Source organism: Dicentrarchus labrax, unplaced genomic scaffold, assembly GCF_905237075.1.
Source record: "Dicentrarchus labrax unplaced genomic scaffold, dlabrax2021, whole genome shotgun sequence".
Classification (NCBI taxonomy): Eukaryota; Metazoa; Chordata; class Actinopteri; family Moronidae; genus Dicentrarchus; species Dicentrarchus labrax.
Genome location: NW_026136721.1, coordinates 32,204,838 through 32,232,134, shown reverse-complemented (window position 1 = coordinate 32,232,134; position 27,297 = coordinate 32,204,838). Strand labels below are relative to the sequence as shown.

Below are 27,297 nucleotides of genomic sequence, written 5' to 3'. Positions count from 1 at the left end.
AATAACTGAGCTTAATAGGAGCTAGTTGGTAAATTTTGTAGGCTAACCTTCAGATAGAGCTAGGCTAGCTGTTTTCCCCTCGTTCCAGTATTTATGCTAAGCTATGCTAACTAGGCTGTTGTCTTCAGCTACAGATTTTCCAGACAGACACAAGAGTGGTATTGAGCTTCTCATCTACTCTTTGCAAAAGAAAGCAAATGTGCATATTTGCCAGAAAGTCGGACTATTCCCCAAATCTGAGAATGAAAGCAAATAAGCCTTTTCCTGAAGAACGGTTTCGTTAAAGTCTAGGTTTTAGAGACTTTAGTGTAAAGATCCAGAGCTTATTGGCAGCTCTGCTGACTCTAAATCAATTGAAGTTTCTTCTCTGCAGCTGATCTTGACCTTTTACCTCCAAGGAAGGAGGAAGAGTAAGCTAAGAACTTTCCCCCATGAGCATCAACGTTTTATATAAAACCAGTTTTCTGTGTGATTTTGGCACCTTGAAAATGAAACATGTGCTCAAACAACTTTTTTTCCCTTTTTTTCAAGCTCAAGTTTCAGTCAGGTTTTAGCTTGTTTGTCTGTGGTTAATAGGAAATCAGCAGTCACATGTCCCAAATACCAGAAATAAGTTATTTTATTTGTGGCTTTGATGCAAAACAAACTTACAAATTCACAATACGTGTACATTTAAGGATGTTTAAACTTTGTACTGTATTTTCTAGAGTCTCTTATCACCATTTTTTACTATATGACTTAGGGTTGCCAGAAAATTTTAGCTGTGTTCGTCATCTGCTAAGAATGCACCATCCATCTACACAGTATCTTACCTGTTCCAGCTTCCTGTATTTTCTCTTTTGGCAAAACCCTTTATTGCTTCAGTCTTCTCCCATGAAATCCCCTTGCATTAATTAAGACCTGTATCATACACTGACGCCCACAGAATGATGGCTGATCCTCTCCCGGAGAGTTGGAAAGCTGGACTGATCTGACAAGCTCAGAGGAAGGGGGGAGGGAGAAAGAAAGAGAAAGAGGGAGACTTAAAATGTAATTTTCAAAAGCGAGTTTGATTTCATCCTGCAGGTATTTGGAAAGGAGAGAGAGCTCCAGGGATAAGGCTCTCCTTTGTATAAACTTTCCACTGTTTGAAAAAATATCAACCAGGAAAAAAAGGTCTACTTTAATTTCTGTTTAAGAATACTGGAGGAGCTGCGGTGGAAAGTCGGGGGCAAGTGCCGGGCATGGTTTTGATTAAACATTATGAGGTACTGCAGGGAGGTTTGCCAGAGCGTTTGCACGTTCCTAATTCCGGCCGTCAGTCACCACTCAGTGCTAGTATACCTCAGAGAATCCACAAATATACCTCTTATTCAGTGTCTTAATGAGAAAACCAGATAACAAGAACATTACTCGCAGAGTGTATTAATCTCATTGTTGAATTTAAACCACGCTGGGTGGAACAAAAAGCTCTTGTAGAGCACATGAACACAACTCTCAAAAGGATAGATAAGAAAGAAAGATGGCACTATCCTAGGATAGTGAATAGCTAGCTTATACAATTATAACATTAAAAATAGGTTGGCCAAAACAATCTCACAACAAGGTCCATTTGTAAGCTACTGTTCTAGAGCTTTCTAATGTGGAGGTTCTTGCTCAGCTGGTGGAGTTTGCCCAAATGTAATATAATTGTAACCAGCTAGGATAACTCCAATCTTGCAACACAACTCTGTTGTCCAGATTGTGAAGGTTCCCCTTTCATTGGCTAACACACTCTTCAGAGTAATGTATATGCACAGTTTTGTATCATCTTACCTGGAAAATAATCTTCATTCTGCCTTCAAATTATTGAAAGTTATACATTTGGATGTTTTTTTGAGGAGCTGTCTCATAGGATCTGGATCTAGATAAGAAAAAATGCATGTCAATGAACATTTGTAAATGCAAGCAGAAGGCATTGCAATTGTAAGGTCAACATCAGTCAAACCACATTTGGAGGTGATCTGGCTTTAATTGGATCTCTAACTAACTCTGTTGGATAAAGAGACCACTTACACCCATTTATACCTGACATTAACACGTAATAGCCTACCTATCTGGACATCCAAACTGGATAAGTTAATGAAGATGTAAATAAGGCCCTGGCTTTAATATTACCTCCTCTGACCTGGGACAAATGTCTGTTGGCAAGTTCACAAGTATTGCAATCTGATCACAATGTAGGCAGAATTGAGATAACGTGATTATTAATAGGGTGGTCTAAGGCCCCTGGATCAGATATTATCCAAATAATGTATTATACAGTGTGTAGTGGAGAGTGTGGAGAAATGAAGACTTATTTAATGTATCTGTATTTCTGGTAGCTTTTTTCAGAATAACTTCAGACTAAAGATAAAACATGTGGTTGGTTGTTGTGGATTTCCCCAAAAACATTGTGGACCAGACTTACCAATATACCAACAATGTGGCACAGATTATTAGTTAGTATGGTGTTGGGCTTCTTTCTTTATATAAGTCAGACATTCAATATAGCAGTGAGCAGTAGGAATAGTAGGGATTATAAGAGAGCAAGAGAAAGCAGTAGACAGTAAGGCAAGAATAAAGGCAAGGCATGTGAGTCACATCGGTTTTATATTCACTAACATTCAACAGTCCTCTCCATCTCAGAAGATTGCATCATGGGAGTTGCTGTTGCAGCAGTGGTCTTGATTAGCGAGCCTTGTGCAACACTGGCCCATATCCCTCAGTTAGCGCTCTAATCCATCTATTCATAATGCAATTTTCAAACGTAATTAAAATGTTACATAATATACCCTTTAGCTATTATAAAATGGTAGGTAATTAAGAGATCTTGGCTTACTGAGAGCAATGAGATAAATGGCACATTTAACACTGACAGGACCGGTTTTCTGTACGCAGTTTTTCAGTTACTGACATAAAACGGCATCCTACATGCAGAATGTGCACAAAACATCTATATCTGTTTGAGTGAACTCTGATGATGTCATGGGAGTTGTCTCAAATTGGGCTTGAGGCATAACATATTTTTCTGTATTTTTGAAAAAGCCTCCACTGTTTTTGGAGCTAGATTCATGCTTGAGATTAAAAGTCGGAACATCTTGGCCTCTGGTTTTGGGTTTTGATATTCACCCATCATCATTGCATGAATTTTTCCCTGAAAATGTACAGTTGAAACTTTTGCATCATTGACTCCTCAATATACATTTGATTTATTATTATATCTTGATTCTTGCACATTTATGATATCCTTTTGGATTTTATTTCGAAAATCCTCTACCTTGTAAAAAACTTAAACATGCTTAAATTTCCAGTCCAGAATTTAGTGGCAGTGGTGTAGTTGCAGATGTGATGTAGTTGCCTCGCCTCACCCTCCCATTCCAAGTGCGTATGAGAAACTACGATGGCTGTGAAACTCGCAAAAGAACACAAAAGATCCCATCTAGAGGCAGTGTTTGGTTTGTCCATTATGGACTACTGTAGAAACATGGTGGTTCAACATGGCGGCGTCCATGGAAGCAGACCCACTCCCCCTGTAGATAAAAACAGCAACAACAAAAGGTCTATTCTAATATTGCCTAGGTTTGCAAGTCGGATTCAATACTTGAAATGTATTCAGCGGGCACCCAGTTAGTTCAGTTGGTAGAGCTGGCAACCCATGTACTGAGGCGGAGTCCTTGCTGCAGCAGCCCAGGGTTCAAATCCGACCTGTGGTCCTTTGCTGCGTGTCATCCCCTCTCTCCCTACCCACCTTTCCTGTCTATCTTCAGCTGTCCCTATCAAATAAAGGCAATAAAAAGGCCCCAAAAAATAACTTTAAAAAAATAGATGTATTCAGGAAGTACACTGTAAAGCCATTTATGTACCTCATATTTTTCACATTATGACACAGATTTGTCAATTAGAAAACAAGATAATATGGAACAAATTTGAGAACTTGCAATCTGTAACAAAGCCTGGAGACTCTGTGGCACCAACACAAAGGAAGCAACTGTTTTCACTGAGCTGTCATGGATGATAGCATAACGAACATGTGCTGTGTGTCTTCATGTGTGTTGAAATCGCTGCCAAACAGTTTTGACTTCCAAAGAAGAAGCAGGAGATTTCCACTGAGCTTTGCTATAGTCTTTAAGATTAGGTTGTTAACATAGATCTGGTTTTAGCTCATGTCTGATGGAACAAACTTCTGTTTTTCCTGTTTGACTGCTTCGGTTTCTTTCACTGTCTGTCAGAGCTGAATTACACAGGTTTTGCTTATTGAGAATGACAGGCTGACAATCAGTGGAGGTTTTTTTTCAGACATGTGTTTACATGAGCCTGGCAGGATGATGTAGCTTGGGTAGGGCAATGAAAGGAAATTAATTTAAGGTCATACAAATATAGAAACCCACATGTGACCTAAAATGAGGTAAACCTATAATTAGTACGAGGATTATTTAAAATGCACTTATGTTTAGACAACTGTGGAGTTTTATACAATGTTTAAACCAAAATTTTATTGTAAAAACGTCTCACATAGCAGTTGATATCGGCATAAAGGGATACATGTTTTGAATATTTGAACACATTCACCCACAAATACACTCCTCTTCTCAAAAACACATCTGCTTCGTTGCTCTTTGTCCTGTGCAAACATTTCCTCGCAGATTTCTCCCAGACAACCCATCACCACACACAGATCTCACAACACATGAGGCCTGATTGTTTCTCAGTGTGACACTCACTCATATCTCCTCTCAGTGGGCTCCACACGGCCTGCTGCTGAGTTTTAATATTCAATCTCCCACCTGCAAGCTTTTCACTGTTCACACAGCTCACTGCTGATCCCACACAACCCTAATCTCCCTGTGTGTTAGGAGGGAGAGTGATGCAATGTGATTAGTTTGACCAGAGATGTTGAATGTGTGTGTGTGTGTGTGTGTGTGTGTGTGTGTGTGTGTGTGTGTGTGTGTGTGTGTGTGTGTGTGTGTGTGTGTTTGGCCTAATGCATTCAGAGAGAAGTTCAAAGTTTGTATCTAAGACTTATTTTGGTGAATTATTATTTATTGCATTAAAAAATAAAGTTAAAAATGTTAAACATTTTAAACATCACTGTGTTGGTTTTTGCACTCTCTAAATTTACTTCCACAATCTCCTACAAATTTTAAACCTGAGGCCCCTCAAAGTGAAGTTTTATAAAGCTAAATGCCTTTTTGTTTTCTGATCAAAGATAAGCCAAAGTAACATTATACCTTATTGTCAGATTCCTTTTAAATGTGTCTTAATGCAAAATAAAGAGAACCAATATGTCTTTTGGGTGCAACAGTAAATATGTTTTGAAAGAAATGTAATTGACCAGATTATGTTTTTAATTAACATAATAAAGAACCACTTTTAATGTATGTATCTTCCAAATCCCAAAATATTCATAGTATCTGCAAAAGGTTCATGGATTTCATTCATTTTCTTTATAGTGTCCTTTCATGTAGCAACTTAACAACAGTTTTTACGCTTGTTCAGGCATAGGTTAGACAAATGTTCTGGTTAAATACTAAAAAATAAAAAGAACCAAATAAAAGTGTTTTTGTAACCTAAATTTAACCAAACACAATCATAATCCATAAAGTCATCCACCTCTTACTTACCACATACTTTATTGGTTTATCAGTGGATGAATACCACTCCAACTGACAACTGAAAAATGAACATGAAATAAACACTTAAACACAGCAAATAAAAATCCATCTCCTGTATTTTTTTCCCCCTATATTCAAAAAATGGCATTAACTTTTGTGTAACTATTATATATGAGAACATAAACACAGTAACAGAGAAGAACACACAAATATATGTATGTGTGCATTCAGTGTGTGAGCATTCTTGTATCGTGTGTTTCTCTCACAATGGGAGCATAGCTGACCTTGTCTGTCTGGTCTCCGAGGTGAAATCATTGTGCCCTCGCCAGCCTGCACCTGCTAACCAAATCTGTTCCACACAGACTCTCACAAGATTAAACATTTCATCACACTCAGTTGCTTCAATAGAGACGGACACAATATCTTTTGTTTGACGAGAGAAAACTCATAACTGAGAGTGGAGGTCACTTGTTTGTTTAAAGGCTCTTGGGAACTTATCTATGTGAAAGGAAATGAGCTGCTGTATGTCAGTCAACAGGCTCAGAGTAGAACATGACATAAGTGCAGGTGTGAAATCTAACAAAATGTATATAAAAAGTGAATTATATTTTCTTTTTCTTGGTGATGCTCTCTTAATGTTCTCAACACCTCTTTCAGGATAGTTCAGACATCCTCAATTTTAAACATACAGGATAACATGGGAGGAATTACTGCAGGAAAGAGCTCTTTTTTTTCTCAGTAGAAAAATTAAAGACTATTGGAGACACGAGACACACTCCACCCAATATGAAACCTTACATTTCCTGCTTTCTCCTTAAGCTAAACTATTCCATTTTGAGATATGATTCATACACTAAACTTATATTCCACTGATTTTGCAAATTGTCACTCATTTTCCTCTCAACCTCAATTAACAACCATTCACCAGAGCCACGAAGAAACAGCCCAAACCATCTCCAGTAGGAAACAGTGAATCTGGAGAAGACAGGCCCAAAATCTGGTTGCAGAAACCACACTGAAAAAATATAATCCTCCCTGAGTTAAAAACTAATAAGGATTATGATGGCTGCCCCATCTCAAAAGCCAAAGTGCATAAAACAACCTGACAGGAGCTCATGAGGATGACTGCTCACATAAGACTACCCTGCACTCTCATTCACATTCTATTCCCTTCTCTTTGGGAAATACCATTATTCACTTTCTTAAGAGAGTTAGATTAGATCAACACTACTCTCTTATCTGTCTATTAAATGTGAAGCTACATCCAGGAAACAGTTAATAAATTACTTGATTAATTTAAGATTTATTTACTGTGCCCATGACCCTGTCGCTGGTTCACCGCTTTTCCTTCCTTGGAGTACTTTTGATAGGTACTGACACACCCCACAGGAGCTGCAGTTTTGGAGATGCTCTGACCCAGTCATATAGCCATCACAATGTGGCCCTTGTCAAAGTCGCCCAAATCCTCACGCTGCCCATGTTTCATGCTTCTAACACATCAACTTTTAAGACAAAACATTAATTTGCTGCCTAATATATCCCACCCACTGACAGGTGCCATGATAACCAGATAATCAGTTTTATTCACTTCACCTGTCAGTGGTCAAAATGTTATGGCTGATCGATGTATATATATATATATATATATATATATATAAATACTGCAAGCATCATCTTTCACTGGGATACAATCTAGTGGTGTCAGTAACGAAATAAAACTAGCTTTAAAATAAGTATGCTGAAACCTAAATGAAAGTTAATGTAATAGATTTTGTCAGTCCCTGCTCCATAACTGAACAATTGGCCAGTAGTCCAACACAAGGTTTGTGAGCAGCTGTGAGGATTCTACATAAAAGCTCTGCTTCATCTACTTTTGTCAGTTAATGGAACTTTTTGGGTCAGTTTTGAATGACAAGAAAAGAAAAGCTAAGAAAAGTTAAAGGGTCGTATGTGGCTTCAACTGGCAGAAGATGTGTGTGAATCAGTGGGGATGTTGGAGAAGAAATGAGAATCTAAACTCAAAGCCAAGTAGAAAATGTGAACATTAAATCATTCTTGAAAAAATCTACTGGGTTGTATCTGTCAATAATCTTCTCTTTTCCTACCATTACCCTCAAAAATGTGGAAAGAAAAAAGGTTGGGACAATAAAATGTGAATGTGGGTGTGACATTTTAATCAAGTTCAGTCTTTGGTGAAACAATAACTCAGTCCAGTGTAAAGGTCCACTCTTGTTGGTGCATAACACTTTAAAGTACTACAAAATATCCTAAAACTCTAATATAATGTAATATCACACTCCCAAACTGGAATCTGTTACAGAACTATTTCACTTTGATCAGCTAGTTGTCTTTGCTACAGTAAATAATTAAATATTGAAATACACCCCTTACAAACCAACAAAGACCATATCAAATGACAAATCATGTCTTATGTCCGTACCCCTCCTCCTCCCTGTCCTCCTTTCCCCTTTTCCTTCCTGCCAGGTCATGTCAAAACCTGCTTCACATCTGGCCTGACAAACACCAATAAAACAGGGTCCTTTGTTACAGGGGTGGCACTTCAATAACTCAATTGGTATCAATTTGACGAGGGGAGGGGAGAAGCCCCAGAGGCTTACCAGACATTTCCTGAGGAGGAAAAACAGAATGAGCTAGGGGAGGCGAAATAAGGGAGTGATAGAAGATAAAAGAATGAAAACTGAAAGGTAAGAAAACTTGGTCAAGTTTGATGTAACTTGTGTGTCACGCTGTTGTTGAAATGACTTTGGAAGCCCAAGAATGAGCAAGATTTAAAGAATGTCTCATAAAATGAAATAAAAACAAGCTGACTGGGATGACGAGTGGTAGAGAAAATTAAAAGCAGCAGAGAGGGAGACACAAGAAGGAGAAGGATATAAAGCAAGTAATTAAAGCTGACAAGGGGATGGGAGGAGTTACTGAAAATAGCTAAACACTCCAAACACACCCTTTCTTGTTGCTATAAGTGGGCCTAAAGAGGCTGGCCATGGCCTTTTCCTACCAGCGGTCAAAGGTCACCTGTTGAGAGGTGAAAGGTCAAGGGGAACAAGCCCTGCAGCAGTTACATGTTTAGAGAGGAGCTTTGTAAGATAAAGCTAAGATGGAAAGACTGAAAGGACTCCTTGAGAAGTTCTGAGTGCAACAGTTTGATAAAATGCTAGCAGGAAACTGGTCTGAATGCAGCTAGGTGACATATAGCAGTGTGGACGTTGGGATTGTCTTTCATTCAAAAGAGCAGAGTTCGCACCCTAACCTTACCAACTCCTCAGCCATAGTTTAATCACCAGAATCCCAAATTTTCCGTTATCCAAACCTTACTGTAGCTGCCATGCAAAGACATAAAGTAATAAAAAGTGACAATGTAAAAAATGTTGTCATATATATATATAATAACAATGTTCATGCACTGCAACATTGTTGAATAAAGAGAATAGTGTGGGAGGGAAGAAATGCGGTTGCTCATATCTCTCATGAGGTTTAAATCTTGCAACAAAATATATCAGCTTTGTTGGGCCTAAGAAAACCAATAATGTTGTCATCTTTAGTAGGAAGAATTTTAGAGTTTATTTTATTTATTTAAAGGGGTTTTACAGTAATTCAACCAAATTCATTCAAGAGAATGGAATTTGCATACATAAAAATCCCCCAAAATGAAGTTATGTGGCAAAATTGATATGTTCAGGGGTAGGACATCGTAGGTTTGCAAGCATTATCAGCACTGCGATTGCTCTCTGCATCTGTGTTTCAGACATGTCTGCACGCATGAATTGCCTTCCCATGCTCATGCATGAGTTATGTCTCTTGCACATTGTATGCCTGTTTGCAGCATATGGTTTACAGGCACGTATACCTCAGTATTAGTCTTGTCTGTTATGCTTTGCAGTAAAAGCATAAAAAAGGTGCAAGTCCCTCGTAATCCCCTCTCTGTGCAAGCATGTCATCTTCTATCACAACATGACCCTGCCTGGCCCTGAGGGGCTATTGTTGTGCCACAAAAATACTGAAGTCCCATAAACCCTTGGCTGCTGCTCCAAGGCCTAGAGTTCACTGCAACAACACAACTCCTCAGCTCATCTACTTGCGTGTTACCTCTGCCGCCACTTTCCTGGTTCCTGGTTTCATCTCCAGTTTGAAATTCCAGTAGTTCAATGACTCGTGTTTTAGTTTCCTCTTGATCTAGTTTAAGTAACATTCAAATTCTATTCTATTTTGTTTTCATTTCTGCATCATCACATTTCATTTTAGTTACAGTAGATCACAAGATGGCAAGAACCCCACTCCTCATACTTTCGTAAAATGTTTCATAACAGTTTCAACAATCTGCAGGATCTCGTGTGGTCCTTTGTTGTGCTGTGTTAAAGACTTTTCCATTTAACTTAAAATTCTGCTTCAGAGAACATGGAAGTCATTAAGGGCCATGGGTAAGAGGAGACCTTTGAGTCCATGGGTAAATGAATAGCAATTAAAGCTAATTCAATTAAACCTCGTATTGCATTTCAGAGAGGAAAAGCACCATCCACAGCTTTATCTACTGTGTTTTTCTCATGAGAATGAGGAACATGAGCTCTCAACCAAGACAATATGGGAAGCCATTTTGGAGAGAACTACAAAGTGAGCCTGCACTGTGTCTTGATTCAGTTCATCTCTTTAGGTGATTAATTTAGTCTAAAAGCAGTGATGTAAACACTTATGTGGCCATTAGTGTTCAGTCTGTTCCTGTTCAGTCTCAAAGGTGAGTTCCACTAAACTAGACATTTATACACAGAAAGGTATTAGTCAAGGTAATTTTCTTCTTGGGTGTTTTATTTCAATCTCAACCAGAATTATTTTGGGTCATTCAAGACAAGTCCAAATCAGTTAGAACAAGTCTTTATAAGCAAACTGCAATTTGTATTTCTTCCATATGTAAAACTAAGATCTAATTATGTCTTATTCATTTGTTATAGTTCCCAGAATTAAATAGGTTAAAACTGAAGGAATAAGGCTAGCATTATTCTATCCAAAAAACGCTTTAGTTCGCCTCTCAATACTTTTGGACTTTCCATGGTTCCTACTGATGACATTAATCTTTAGAAATGGGTCACAATGTATTTTTTTTTTTTTTAAATGACCAGTGTGTATGATTTAGTGGCATCTCGCGGTGTAGTTGCAGATTACAACTCCCTCGCCTCACCCGGTGGTAGTGAAAACGCAAAAGGCCCTATTTACAGCCAATGTTTGGTTTGTGCATTTTGGGCTACTGTAGAAACATGGTGCCCAGTTCCCTCTGTAGCTAAACCAGTCATTCTAAGGTTAATAGATCCTCCTAAATGTTACACACTGGACCTTTAAAGCAATAGAATATGTAACTTTGTTTCCCATTCCCAACCAATAGTCAAAGTTGTTGTTGTTGTTTTTTACCATGACCATGGTCGTTCTTTAACCTTAACCTAGTGTTTATTATTGTAACCATGACGACAAAGGTCCCCGAACTACAGCAAAGTAACCTAATCGTTTTAACTCAAACCACAATGTTTCCCTAACCTTAACAAAGTGCTTATTTTAACCATAACCACGATCCTAGCGCTAACCAAACCTTAAGCATAGCGTTGCAACATCATGAAAGTGGTTTATTTTTTTAACAGAGACAAATGATTTCATGCTCACTGTGGCGTCAGATCAGAAAATGCTTCTAAGTGTCATTCTAGACTGCACAGGCAAACTTACATATTTTGCGGTTTAATTTGGAAGACTAGTCGGAGGATTCACTGGGACTGGGCCCAACATGAGACACCAGGACATGAAACTTCAGCTCAGAATTTATACTTTCAAGATTAGAAATGCATTCCGGAAAAGGACCATAGATCTGTGTTATGAATTAGTGCCAAAAGGTTTAGTGCATTTGTAAATGATTTCAAACACTCTGAAGTATGCAATTCTCTTTTAACTGAGACATCCAAACTCTTTTGTGCCAGAATTTGCTCTTCAAAATGCATCAACGTCCAAAAGACATAAACCATGCTTTTAGCGTGTTAGCAGCTGTAGTAAACATTCTCTATCTCTCATTGGCCCTTTACACAGGTATTTCAGCATTGATAGTGATATATATTGCAGTACAAATGGGTTGCTTATGGAATTCATGGCTGTAATATGGTATGTTAGGTACAGTATGTATGCACACACACACTGAGCCGGGGGAGTTAAGAGGCTTGTAGGGTCCGTTTAAACCATTATCAAGTCCAACAATCTGTCTGCATGTTGGATTTCACCCCATTCACTCTTTCCTCCCCTCTATTTTCTCCACTCATTCCATCCATCCACCCCCAGCAAGCCCTGGCTGCTTTCATTACAACCAGATTGTTCAAATAAATCAAGGCTCTCCCCACTCCCCTTCCCCTCTTTTTCTCTATCCGTCTCTTTCTTTTCTCTCAGCACCCGGCAGCAGTCCATGGAGGAAGGTCTTTAAATGAGAGCCACATTTCGAGGCTAATGAGGTTGATGGGCTGTGAAGTTGGGGTTTCTTTGACGCTTTGTGGCACCAGTGTATGTTGTGTATGTATTGACTGCCTATATTGACCAGGTTTGTTGGTTCAATCCAGTAAAAACCAAAGATTTAAAGAAGTCTGAGCAATATTTGACTACATGGAGGACCAGGCACACTTTTAAATTGGTATCTTGGATTGTGAATGTGTTGCTGGGTCTTGTTAAGGGCTTTGGTAACTGAAGAACCATATATGACTTACTTTACACTGCCCCTGTGCCTGAAACTCCATGTCTCTGCTGAAACTACACCGCAGAAAGAGAAGGAAGAAAGTTTTTCTGTTTCTAGTTATAGTATTTGTAGTTTTAAGTCTAAATTTCACTAAACATATTGATGCTTTCATTATATAGTTCTGGGATGGGAAGATTCTATTTTATTTCAGAACAATTTCTTTATGTGTTATGTGTCTTTATTGGATAGGACAACTGAAGATAGACAGGAAAGGGCGAGGAAGAGAGGAGAGGACACGTAGCAAAGGGCCACAGGTCTGATTCAAACCCGTGGCCACTGCAGCAAAGACTCAGTCTTGGTAGATGGGGCGCCGGCTCAACCAGGTGAGCTAGACAACATCTAGTTTGTTTGCCAAATGCTAATGATAGAAATGTTGTTTTTTATCTCATTAAAAACTAGCACTCCACATCCATCCAGTTTACAGCTCATTTTGACTCTCACAGTTTTGTTTGTGCTGGACAGCATATCAATCCCCCTCTAAATTTAAAATCAGAAATTTTACAGACTTTCTTTGTAGTACAGACGCATTCTTTCTTTTACTTCATAAAAGTATACTCTACAAGATGTCAAATTGAGTGTCCCACTAGTGGCAGGTGGTGATTCAGTTTTTTTCCTCAAGGTTCGGCAGTAGTGATCCATGGGAAAGACTGTCTCACTCATATCTTTCACTAAGAAACTGATCCAAACAGTCAACCAATAATATTCCCTTTTATATCACTCTGTACTATTATGACATTTTATTGGGTTTATATTGACTTTTGTGTACACTACCCACTGTTTTGCTGAATCCTAAAAAAGAATTCTCCCATTCCTTACTGCCAGTTATAGTACGCCATCCGATGCCACACCCTTCAAAAGTGGTTCTTGATTTAGCAAACACACAAAAACAACCAAACAAATATGTTTACCCCCTAGTAATTTGCAGTGGAATTCACAATAATAATCTAAAAAACCTGCCCTCTGAGCCGCAGTGGCTGCTGTCGGTCATGCAGCTCTTTAAAGAGACTCCCCTTAATTTTAATCTCTTTTTCATTAGAAACTGAAAGGGTATAATCTGTTCTGTGAATATATAATTAAGTATTTGTGTTTCTATATCGACTTCCTGGGTATGCTCAACTGGCAAAGTGACCTCAGTAGAGTTTAGTTTAATTTAGTGTTTAATTCATGTCTTCTGAAGGCACTAGTCTTATTGAAGCCAACAGTTTATCTGAGATGAAGAAGCTGCTCTTTTTTAACTATTTAAAACTATTTAACTATTTCCATTGTACTTTACATTATGAGACAATATTGTCAATCAATATCATACTCAAAATGAAGTGGTTTTACTATACACTGGTGCAGTTTTACATATCTTTCATCCACTGTGAACATACCATATTCTTCAAACATGGAAAAATGCAATTAGGACACAGGGATTGCATCAACAGACTAGAAAAGGTTCAGTACACTGGGAATTACAGCAGACACTTTATCAGGAAAAGCACAGGCGTAATTAATGACATAATGGCTGCATGCCGTTCAGGTGTGTTGTTCCCGGAGCCCTGGCATTTTGCACGCAGGCTCACTGGCATGACTTACTGGGACACCTATATAGCATTTAGCCATAAGTAATGTAATTAAATACACCCATGCTTTTCCTGCTTTGATAACACCCATTTATATGACACCCATTAAATAAATTATTCTTCAAAGGCAGGTCTATTAGAAACATATTTTTTTAAAGCTCAGTCTGGACTGCAGCTCCATTATTTTATGTCAGAGCAGACCTACCTGAACAGTAAAGAAACAATTGTGTGTGTTGGTTTGCCATGGATACTGAACCAGGACTGTCCATTGGTTTATATCTGAATTCATAATGTAAATATTCACTTGGTAGCCAACATTTACCAAATGCCAATAATGCTTACAAGTTGTATTTCGTATTCCTCATTGTAAGTTCTTTATTAAAATGTACTGTGGGTGTGTAAAAAATGCTGAATCATTAAACAGCCAATAGCTAAAAGCAGCAGTCATGTAATGTCTGTTACTTGGAAACTGTTATTTTGTAATATTTTCCACTGGTATCTGTCTTTGACTATAAGTGGAAAATACAAAAAATCCTGTTGTGGTTGAGGTTAGTGTGGGCATGAGTGTAATGAGGTATTGAGAGATACATGCTGTGTGTCATCAGCTTCTGTTGTTCATGGAAAACCATTCTCAGTTTTTGTGTTTAATCTTTCTCTATGACAACATCCTTGTACATTCAGAACTGACTCACAGCCTCAAATGAACCCAAATCCCTCAAATCCACAAGGTAGAATAATTCTAAAGCCCTCACTATTGAGCACATGAACATAACTGCACCATATAAAACCATATAAAAGTGACTTTATTTTTAAAGCCAATGCCATTCTTGATGAGACACAAAATCACAGGCATTTGTAACATTAATTCAATTTAATACTGTTCTTTTTCTCAGCATTGCTTTTCTGGCAAACACATACACAAAAATGTAATTCACAAACAAAAAACAATAAGAAAAACAAGACATGTTTCCCTAAATAAAAAGGGAAGGTTCTGTAACAAGCACGTTGAAAATATTTCAAACATTTCCTGCTCCTCTCACTGTCGAAAGCAATACAGAGGGTCTTCCAGTTGATATATTGAGAGAGAGCAGATATATGAGCATCTGCGTCTATGTTTATACTGGAATATTGACAGAATGAAGAAAGTAGGAGTGTCAAGCATGGACTCAATTATAAAGCAGACAAACGTACTGTAGTAAGTGTAAGCAGAAAAAACAAGCGTGCACACACACACGCGCGCGCACACACGCACGCGCGCGCGCACACACACACACACACACACACACACACACACACACACACACACACACACACTCACACTCACACTCACACTCACACTCACACTCACACTCACACTCACTCACACACTAACTGATAACACACAGTCTTCCAAGCTTTTGGCTTAGGGATAACCAAGAACTGAGGAAGGTCTTTTTTTTTTAAATTCTGACTAACTTGATTACATTACATTTCATGTTTCTTCATTTTAAGAGTGTAATGTAATATAATGCAATGTCCTGTGAGGCAAAATAAAGCCTTGTTTGTTCTTGAAATACACATCAGCATGTAGCAAGAAACTACAAGATGTCGGTAAGGCTGTGCACCAATGTTGCTAAGGCACTTTTCTGTAAACCTATTTATACTTTGCAATTCAAGATTCTTTCTCGTAAAAGAAAAAGACAAAACACAAGAAAACTAACACTAAAAGTGACAATCTCAGCCCCAGGAAAGTAAAAAGAGAACAAATACATCAGAACCGTGCATTTAGCATGTACATTTCACAGTCTGCTTGGCTGCAAACAAGCAAAACAGTCTCCAAACACACACAAGCCAATAATCCCTATTGACCAAAACACACTAGATGGTTAGAGTGGAGGCACAAAGAGCCAGTGAGAGGATGTGAGAGGAAAAAAAACTCCGGGGGTACACTGTCTAGACCATATCTCAGAAACGATACTGTCAGCCGCGCCAAGAGGAAACTAATGCCTAAACTCCCTGACTCTTACAGCAAATTGCCTTCAAGCTCCTTGAACTTACTTTCTTTTCTCGGCACGCGTGTGCTGCTTTATAGGAGTGGGCTCTGTGGCAAAAGGCCTTTGAACACAGTTTTGGGAGTTTTGTCGGTCAAAAACAGTCTGTGGCTTATCCTTATGTAGTGTTGGCAGACCTGGCACAGAGAATAAAGTGTCTGACACTTTAAAGTTACATTCACTGGGTGAGTTCCTCAGACATATTTTGGTGAACCTCAAACAAATATATTCTGTACATGATGTAAAGGTAACAGAGTTTTAATTATTTATTTTTTTATTAAAACATTTAAAAGATAATTTGATTACTGTTTATTGGTTATTGTGCTGGTCTCAAGTATTACTTCGACACTCACTGCAAAAAATCTGGAAAGTTTTGGCTACATGTATCCTAAAATACAGATAGAAAATGATAGAATCCATGACGACTTAAGTCGTCTTTTTTGAGGGAGAACAATTAAAAATGTTTCAGCTCACAGCAATAACAATACTGAATGGAAGGCAACAGCAAAAAGAAAAAATACAAAAATCCATGACAAAAACAGAATATCATTATATAAGCTAGACAGAACAGCCTTCCCGTCACAGCACAGAACAATGCAGGCCAGGTCGATTCTCAATGGCTCTTCATTCAGTCCATTTATCTTTCACAGCAAATTTATCTCCCACGGAGCCAAAAGCTTTCGGATGTGTGGAGAGAATTATGGTAGATCTGCTGACACTGAAGAATCCAAGTCTGCATCTGAAGAAACTTAAAGTTTTGTTTCAGATTAGATTATGTCAACAGCAAAATATAAATTGTATACAGCTTTTATGGTCATCAACCTATTACTAAGCTTTGCAAAATATTTTTTTCAAAGTTTTGTTATTGCATTTCCTTATGCGACCATCAGTCTTGTGGCAGTTTATGACTGGGACACTGTAAAGGAAAATAAATATTTCTTTTCAGTGCAAGTTCTTTTCATAATCCCCATGGAGCAGTTGGAGTTGAAACCCATTTTGGGCGTGACGTGTGGTCGAGTCATCACACATCTGCATCACTGTTTTCATTCACACCACTGTCACTTCCTCCAGTTCTGTAGCCCAGTGTTGGGCAGTTTTCTCCATACTGTATCTCCCCAAATCCAGCAACAGGATTACAGCTCATTCACATAGTTTCTTTTATATAAACAAATGAGCCATCGGTTACAGTTGTGTCATTGCAAAAAGGCACTTCCATTTTCAGTCTGCTACTAAGACCCTTCTAGTCGATTGCACTTAGTTTCATCGCTTGGCAAGGTTTTATCACCACAAACTCTGCTAGATGACTTAAAACCAAATCCTGATCATTGTCCCACAGTGGTTTAGCACAATTCCAATATGCTGTAATCTTAAATTTATCATTCAGTAAAACAGATTATCCAGTTTATAGTGATATCATTTGGACAGCAAAGGATAGTAAGTGCCACTTTTCAAATTGTGGATATCTGAAATTGGAATGGAAATTAGATTTTTAAACACTACGTGAGCCATAGCGGGACCTGACATGTCCGGATGGGCAAGCCCACTCTGCAAAATCTTACAAAGTGTTTGTATTTCATTGCATCTTAGAAATATGATGGCTTCAGGGATGCCAAATTGTTATTTGATGGGCAGTGTCCTTGCATCAAAGGTACCTCATAGTCCAAAACCCCATTTTGCTGCAAAGATGGAGGTGGCTGAGGAGTGTGACAGCGGTCAATCTCAGGCTGTTTGTGAGGAAGTGTACCATTTCCCCCATTTTCCAGACAGGCCTTTATCCCCTCCAGTTCCATGGGATCAGGATCAGCTGGGCCAAGCTCCAGCTCCATTCCTGCCTTGGCCTGCCTTCTCTTCCGCACACAGATGATTGTCCCAGCCACAACGGCCAACCCCAGCACAAGTGCCAGGGCAGCCATAGCAGGGATGAGAGTGTATGTCAGCGGGCTCTGTGATTTCACCCTGGGCTCTAAGGATGTCAGTGGCACCCCTTCGGTGCGAGCCTCTGTACATGAACCTGTTTCTACAGAGCTGTTTGCCCTTGAGTTGCTTCTTTCACCCAAGGGACTGGCACAGACTGAGTAGGTACAGTTGGGTATCAGACCACGCAAAGTGTACTCAGGGTAGGTTGCAGGTACACGTAGGATAATGGGACGGCGGTCAGGCCCCGAAAGGTTGCGGTAGGTCAACGTAATTCCACGGATGTGTGGCCGTGTCTCGATGAAGCGATGCAGGTCAAGAAGGATGGATGTGGAGGTCACCTGCCGTGAGCTGATAGCATCGAGTTCAGCAGGCATCACAGGGGCAACTACTGAAACTTCTGTTTCTGAAGGTTTTGGTGGCTCCGGGACCTCATCCACATTTTCACAGTAGAGGCCAGAGGTTCCTGGGGGACACAGACAACTAAGTTCAGCCAGTGGGTCAAAATAACAAGTACCCCCGTTGAGGCAGATGTTTGGTGGGCAGATGTTCGGCTCAAATTCCCCACTGGTGGAGCTAGGGGAGACTGGAGGTTCTGGTAGAAGAACGAAGGGGGTTTTTGAGGGGATGGTTTCCTCACTGGGTGGAGGAGGAGGAGAAATAGCATTGGTATGTGTGGTTTCTGGAGATGTGGTGGGCATTTGGGGAACAGAAGTACTTCCAATTGGGGAGCCAATCAGCACTGTTGTGGTAGGTGGACACCCAAAATCTTTGTGCTCCAAAGCTGAAAGCATCTTCCCAGCATTAACTAGAGGGAAGTGACATCTGGTTTCCTCAGGCCTACCAAGATTTACTTCCTTCTCTTTTAGCCAAACAGGGAACCAGGCTAATGGACACAAACAGTTAAATGGATTTTCAGCTGCTGTAAGGAGTGTCAACCTGGGGAAAGTCTGGAAGAAACTCTGGGGAAATCCCTGGATTTTAAGTGAACTAAGATCCAGTTCTTGAAGTCCAGTCAGTTTCTGAAAGTCCTCTACCCTGAGCTCTCCCAATGGGTTGGAAGCCAGGCTGAGCTTGATCAGTCCTTTAAGAGAGTCCTGCTTTAGGGCCTGGGGAACCTCAGTTAAATGGTTTGTAGAGATGTCGAGCTCATGGAGGTTCCGCAAGGAAGCTATGAGATCTTCATCTACAGAGGTAAGGCCCAGAGAGGCCACCTTAAGCGCCTCCAGGTTAGGGGTCTGGAGGTCTGAGGGTCCCAGGGCTGGTATATTGTTGTAGCTGAGGTCTATAAGCAGTAGCCTGGGGAAATGAAGGGATGGCAGAGAGGTGAGTTGGTTCCCTTGGAGCTTGAGTTCCAGTAGCATCTCTAAACCACCAAAAGCTTCTGAATGGATGCTCTGAATACGATTTGAATAAAGATACAGCCTCTCCAGCTGGACCAACCCAGAAAAACTGTTTTTCGAAATATGGGTAATGTGGTTAGAGGACAGGTCTAAGTTCTTCAGCTTTGACAGCATCTCAAACACACCATCTGGAATCTCTGCAAGCTCATTCTGGCTCAGGTCTAGCATCTCCAACTCCCCCAGGCCTTTGAAGTCATCTTGTGACAAAGTGTCAATGCCATTCTGGAAGATGTAGAGATTTTGAGTGGTGGTGGGGACACGGGGCACAGTGTTGGAGCGTCGTTGAATGCAGAATATCGAGTCCTGGCCCTGGCAGGAACAGTCTGCTGGGCAGTCAGAAGATAGCACCAGACCCGATGAGAGGAAGAACAGCAGGAAGTAAGGCAGCATGGTGACGTCAGGCCTAAAACTGAAAGACATAAAACAGAGAAAAAAGATAGTGTTAATCACCATTCGCTTACTAAGCTGGTCATAGCCAAAAGTAAGGCTTTAAGTAGAAACAAAACTGAAACAAATTGAGACATAAAAAAAAACTGCAAATAGAGCGACTACTCACTACTGAGTAATAAATTAAGGTTATGTAAGAGGTATTTTTCTCAATCTAATTCCTAAAGCCTAATTCTATTTGCTCATAAATAAATGCCTGAGGAATTTTTCTTTATCCTCTCCACACATGTCCATACACTCATATTCAAGCATGCAAGCACACAGACATACAGTGAAGTATAATACAATGAATACAAGCACACGTTAGCCTGATAAACAAACCTTGGCTTCCACAGACACATACACGTGCATATAAACAAACAGTAACACTGACTGCTCTATCATAGTGAATTTGCCGTTTTTTATCCTTGATGAGCAGAAACCACAGGGATCACGACCCGTAGGCCAAGGCATCGGGTTAACACAGCCCACCCACTCACCAAGTGAGAAACCCATTCAGCCTCTTCCCTGTGTTTATGTCACAGCCCTTCGCCCATGAAACCCAGTCTGCAGTAATGCAGCTGGACGGCAGCACCACACGGCTACTACATACAAACATAACCAACACAAATATGCTCTGAGTGTGTTGGCACACACACACACACACACACACACACACACACACACACACACGTACACTCAATCACATCTCTTGACATATTTGCCGAATCATGTTACCAAAAACACGGGCGCCACACACAGGAATGCAGGAAACTTGAGGGGCAAAAGGTACTGAGAGAGGGATAATTAAGTTGGGTGACTTGCAGTGACAACTTAAAAAATATTACCTAATTCAGACAATTAATGTGTGCATGTGTGAGTATATGTTAGTGCTGAAAACTATAAATCTTCCTCTTGAACCTAGAGTCAGTTAGTCAGCACCTCAATATGAATTGCCATGCGGTGGCTGGATGGTGCATTGAGGAGTATAGAGGGAGTATTTCCTCCATTGTAAAATAAATGTTGTGATTCTATTCACTGTGCAAGAAGATAAACAATCAAAGTATGTATCCCTTTCGTTTCCTCCCCTTGTCTTGAAATACAATAGTTGTTTTCTACTTTAGACGTAGCCTCAGGTAGAATGGGATCGGATGTTCAAGTTATATAGACATAAGTGCAAACATTGCTGTGTGGTCAGCACAAATGATTTAGTAATCACAGGATCAAGTCTGGAGACTGTGACCTTTAACTCCAGACCAGTTGGAGCCCAAAATACTTTTTTTCCAACTCATTTGATTTCATCAGGCTTATTCTGGATAGGTTATTATAGTGTGACACAGTCCAAGAGTCACAAAGACTGAAACTTGAGAGAGACCCTGGCAGCAGTCAAAGAGAGTTCAACTCAAGGTGAAAAAGATATAAACAAAATTAATTCAAAAGACTTAGACATTTCATTTGGATACACATGAATATATAAAAATATAAAATAACATAGAATGGCAGCATTTTCAAACACTTTTCAAACACACTACCAGCTCTACCATGGAGTAATAAAGGATATACAAATGACTAATATGCACTGAAGTTAAGAACTGGGAAATGTTTTTCGTGTGTATATCAGGCTGCATCTTTGGCCTTTTGCCTTTCTCCAGTATTTTCCTGATCGCTTGTCATGAGTACATATCTGTGAATCACCCATTTTCCATCCCTATTTCCTATCATCTCTTCTTCCCTGTTCCCTCTGACTTAGTTTGTGTAAGTAAACTCTTGCACTTCTGCCCTTTCCAAGACTCCTGAGGTGGGAGTTGAGGAGAAACCTAAGATGTTTTATTAAATTCAGGAGCGTACCTCTGGCCCCCTGCCTCCATTCTCTTTCTGCCCTGTCTCCTCTATTTATCCCCCTCTCTCCACATAACATACAAGGTCAGAGCCTGGCTGGCTTGGCAGGAATTTACAATATTCCCTCAAAATCAGTCTTTATTAAGTACAAAGAGAAGAGAGGAAAAGGAAAAGGAAAGACTTGGACAGAAAATGGGGGGAGAGGGAAAGAAAAGAATAAGTAAAGAACGGTCAATTGAAAGAAAGATGACTGATATTCCGGAGGAAAAAACTGTTTTTTGGTGTTTTAAAAACCAAAATTGGGACTTCAAGACCAGCTAATATAAACCAGAAGCTGCCAAAGCAGACAATTTTGTGGTGGGGCTTCAGTGGCATATACACTTCAGAAAGATCAAACCTTTAAATCACATGACAGTCTAAACAATAAGCCAAAAAGCCATGCTTTAATTGGTTGTTTTCTGAATACTAGTTCTCAGCATGGTTCTAATGCTTTCTTTGTTTTATAGAAACTACAGCATAGTAACAAATGGGTGGCAAAAAGGCAAAACAATGAGGTGGAACACAATGAGTTTTGAGTGTGTAGAACAAATCTCTCTCAATCTGTCTTGTCTTGTTGTAAACCACAGACTAATGTCTGATAGACTCTTACGTTTTAGAAATCGGTTTCCAATTACAATTTGGTTTCCGTAACTACTTGTTGGTACAGTGTCTTTCTGTCTGGGCCAAAACTTGAAAATGGAGGGAAAATCTTTTTAGTTGTGAATGGACATGTCCTACGCTGAAATAGTATTTTTTTTTAATATATAAAATAAAGTTTTCACAGTTTATAAATCCTAAAAAGTAACAGTTTAGGAGAAAACCCAAACATTAAGCGCTTTAAAGTTCTCCTCAGACTAACTTTCCACTGAATGAAATCAGATCTGAATCCAAGTGACGATACAATAAGTAGAATATATTTTGAGTTAAATATATAAATTCCAGAAACAGATACTGTATAATAAAACATTTGCTCTCACATGTTCTCGAATGTTATCGTCTTCAAGTGTTAATGCCAGTATGACAGTGTTGCTTTTATTCTGTGAGAAAATAAGAGGAAATGGCAAAGCAGCTAATGTAAAAAAATGTCTGGCATCATGTAAAGTCACCAAACCACTGTCACATCAATCACAAGGGAAAGAGCTGTTATCATTTGCATGATACTCACTATACGGCATAAAGCTAATGCAAAGAACAATGCACAACTTGAGGCATACACACACACAATGAAGCTGTCTGCAGTCCGACAGCATGCTCCAATGACAACAAAGTATTACTGCTATGACAAGGCATTAACTGCTTTTGTTTGAGGTACACGTCAAAGCTTAAAGACACACTCTGCTCCAGAATCCAGATCTGTCGTTGTGTGCAGTCACTTAATGTTTACAGAACAGTAACAGAGTTATAATAATATAAGCTGTATAAGCTGCTTGTCATTCCTTTAAGGGTGCTGCTGCTGGCACATTGGCTAAGTGAATAATTTGATGACAGAGAAAGAGAGAGAGGAATGAATGGAATATGAATGAAAGAATAATTGTGTTTCGGAGTCTAGAAAGCATTTTTTTAGAAGGCATTGCTTTTGATTCTTACAGTTTTTTACAATTTGCATATCAAAAAAACAGTGAACATAACAGGTTTAGCCCTTGGCACAACTCTGGATATATTTTCTTATCAAACACTTGCCTGCAATTTCAAATCACAAGTAATCAGTGTATGTGGTCTTGTGGCTTTGCTGTTTCAAAAAGCCTGTGTCAGGACTTGCACTGGAGGTAAACCCTCTAAATCAGAGAAACACAGAGCTGTGTGCTACATGCAGCTGGGTGGTGAGGCAGAAACACCTTCAACCACAGAGGATAAGGATTCAAACCTCTATGACAGCAAGCATCCGCCCTGCTGAAGCATCCCAAAGAAACTGAATTCCTCCATGCTTCAGGACTACCGCTCTGTAGCTGAACCTGACCTCTGACCTCCCTGTGGATAGGGGTGGGACAAAAGACAAAAGTTTTCCTTCCAAGCTCAAAAAGAATCTTCTTAGTTTAGGAAATTTTAGTTGTACTGCCAGATGTCATAGCTCCTCCTATTGTTAATGCTACGTTCTTGATGAGTCATCATGAAATGTTTTTTAAATGTTTTTTTTTTATGATTTGTAGTGAAGCCAATTTTACACATAGTGGACTAATTAACTAACAAACTAATCACACATTGCATGATTTAAGTTTTATTTTCTGGACCTTTTTGAGAAAGTTTAGTCTTTAAAGTGCCGTAAAGTGGTATCACGTGCGGTATCAGAGTAGTTTTATGATTACAATTATGATACAGCCGCACTGTATTGGTGCATCCCTACATATATAAAAAAGTTGAAGTCTAAAGCTCTTTAGATAAGAATCCAGTGACAAATTTGCAGAAATTAACTTGTAGGAAAACATACTGAAGTAAAAAAAAACATTTATATTACTTAAATCACATCTGCTTCATTTAAGCTACACCTCCTCTATTTTGAAATTGGCTTGGCTTTTCGAAGGAATGACAGGATTAGTGGGAGGGAAACAAGGCCGCAGGAAGAGATGAAGTAAAGAATAAATTACTGCTCAATCTGTGCATGCCTATTTTAAGTACTTATCTCTTTTTTTAACATCTTGGACCTCTTCCTTTGTTTGATATTGACCGGGTACCCACATCAAGAAGCCAAGAATCCGCCACGCACCATATTAACCATAGCAGTCAAAACATAGGGTGCACTTTCCTCCTGCATTACACTACATTCACATAACTCGGAGTTGCAAAACCAGTTCTTTTTGCTCCTTCATAAATTGATAATTAAATGTGACAGAGTATTTTGCTGTTAAGACTTCACAGCACACAGTATATCCTCAGCTATTTGTTTGAGCGTAGATAAGGCTGCATGATGAAAGAGAATCAGTGCTGTCAAAATGACACGAAACAGGTCAACACGCACCCGAGACCTGCAGAGAGGCACAGCACACAGCCATGAACACACACACACATTCCTGCACATGTTCACACCAGCAGACACACACACACACACACACACACACACACACACACAAAGTCTACAACACAGCTGGATTCTGTTACCCACAATACACTGCAGCCATCTCTCACTGTGAGACAGAATGAAAGGCCCACATAAACCTTTGTCCTCCCCCGTGATAAGAGAAAGGTAGAGAGAGAGAAAAGAGAGAGGGAGACTAATAGATGATGAGTGTGAGAGGTAAACTGAGAAGGGAAAAGGACATGAGAGAGAGAGAAGGAGAAATTTGGTGTCTTAATAGCTGGTAGCTGAAGACTGCCTCCATTCATCCAAAATCTGCTGTAAACAAAGCCCGACTCCTCTAAACTTTTAGCGCATGACAAAAGCCAGATTTCAACGTGTTGTATATTCTTTCAAACTGAGACGAGGGGCGTCCTATAAAATCTAGTACAACTACTGCTACTCGACTAACTATTACTCAGGAAGAAAGGATAAGTTCGCTTAATTACAACTTGGATATTGTTTTTTGTAGGATTGGTCATGGTCTTTCAAAGACCAGTCTTAAGTCCAACTGGATCATGGGATGGCAGATTTGGCTTTTCAGGATCATGTGATCATTATCAAACATGTTAAATTAGTGGTACTTCTGCAGTAGCACAACATGAAATGTTGTCCTTATCATATCGTGCTATTGCTTTTCCTCCTCATTCCTGTCAGGGGTGAGTACTGAGACATCAAAGGAAACAGAACAACTCCTGTGGTTATAGCTTGCCACGCGAGGATGCTTGCTATTCTTCAGTTATTTACACTCTGTGCCAGTAGGGAGCATTATTAAGATGTGAGGGGACGCTGGAAATACTGGTCGCAAAAACAACCACAGTAGCTGCGATAAAAAAAGCAACAAAGGGAGCTGCTGGATCGGTTGTAAAGGTACAGGTGTCACTTTTTCCCACTGTAGTCCCACTAACACTGTACAACCTTATGGTACTTTGTCCTAAATCTGCTTTGGTGTGCAAAGAAGTGATGTGTGATCATTTTCAAGTTCCTTGAGAATTAGAATAAAAACTAAAAGTTAGCATGAGTAGTAACAACTGGGCAGACACAGACGAGTACAACAACTTACAGAAAGTTAAATGAAAACGATACTATGTTGGATGAAATCACCAAGGCAATGAATTTTAATCCCCCAAAATCAAGTAATCAAGATTTCCAGACTCACCATTTTAAGGAAAAGGGGCTATGAAGGGTTCAGAGCGGAAAAAGGAGGGAAAAGTACGGACAGTAGAGTCAGGAATGAAGGTAAAAAGAAGGAGAGAGGGGATCATAAATTGTGTTAGAAAGTTGCTCTACAGGGAGATTACTTCATTTTCATGGAGGAAAAAAGGGGACGTGAGTTAATAATACAAACCTTACCTCAACTCCCACACCCCCAGAACTCCCCAAAGTGGAATATCCTGTTACCTCATGCCTGAAAAGCTTACAAATAAAATCAGTTTAACAACTTCAATCTTTCTAAAAATCTTTGCCCCAAATGCTGTTAAGCAGATAAAGTAGCAGCATGTATAGTTGCAGTTATTTTGAGGCTGTGCTTAAACAGAGCAATGCTTTCATGTTAACATGCTCACAATGATCAGACTTGAATGTTGACATTTAACAGATATAATGTTATGCTAATTGGCCCTAAACACAAAGTACATTTGAGGCTGATTGGAATGTCATTAGCTTTGCAGCCATTTGGTCAAAAACAAGAGTGTTGGATATACACAAGTTTTGCCCTGATGACTAGATAAAAGTTTGTAAAATTCAGAGTCTGGGGTCATGATATTTATCCTGAAGCTATTGAGATATTTATTTTTAAAACTAAAAATGTCAACCTCATGGTTGCTGTAGATTAAAATTTAGGGCACCATCAAAGTCATAAGGATACTGGGAACCCTGAATGTATGTACACAATTTCGTGCCAATCCATCAAATAGTTCTTACTGAAAAAGGGAACAGTTTGACCTGATGGTGAATGTTCTTTCTAATAGTTGTCAAATGTAGTGGTTTCATTGAAATTAATGAGTAGACTGTATTTTTTATTTAGTGCTAGTGCTTGTTGTGGGTGATGACTTGTTGATGATTAGGCCCTGTGGTTCAATTGAAGTTATTCTTTACACAGGGCACACCAGAAAACCAGACATTCAAATGTTCTGTGCCTGCAACCCTTGCTAAACTACTTACTAAACACGGCAGTTTGGTTCAAATCTATGTCTCGATGCAATAATCAAAAGAGCTTTTACAGCAAACTTTTATGACATGAACTAAACAGAGACTGCGAGACATCACCAGCAACTTAGTCATCTTCTGTGCAGCACTTAACACCTGGGTGGTGACAACTGTGGTCTAGACTTGGCAGTGACAACTGTGATGTAGTCTATATTGGGACGAAGAGAGACTTGTGAGGACCATGGTATGAAATTGAAAAACAACACAAAGCTAAACAAGGTAAACAACAAGTTTTCTAACTTAAAATGATTTTGAATCAGACAGAAGGAGCGGTGTTTTGGGGCTTGTTGTGGTCTTCAATCTAGATGACAGTGAACCAACTGCATGCCTGCAGTGAGGCTAACAAAGCCAAACCGCCTCTTGACTCACAAGAGCAGAGCATAAATATGTCACACTAAACACAATAGACTGTGTGAGAGAAATAACAATCAAACACATACTAA

At 39.4% G+C, this 27,297-nt stretch overlaps 1 protein-coding gene across 1 annotated transcript in view; it reads right to left on the bottom strand.

The window, feature by feature from the left end:
* Positions 1-14,728: 14,728 nt before the first annotated feature.
* Positions 14,729-27,297, bottom strand: part of LOC127354552 (vasorin) — a 32,441-nt gene continuing 19,872 nt past the window's right edge. Inside the window, exon 2 of the mRNA XM_051384520.1 lies at positions 14,729-19,702. Coding sequence (XP_051240480.1) covers positions 17,560-19,683 — 2,124 coding nt within the window. The 5' untranslated portion in view covers positions 19,684-19,702 and the 3' untranslated portion in view covers positions 14,729-17,559. The remainder of the gene's footprint in view (positions 19,703-27,297) is intronic.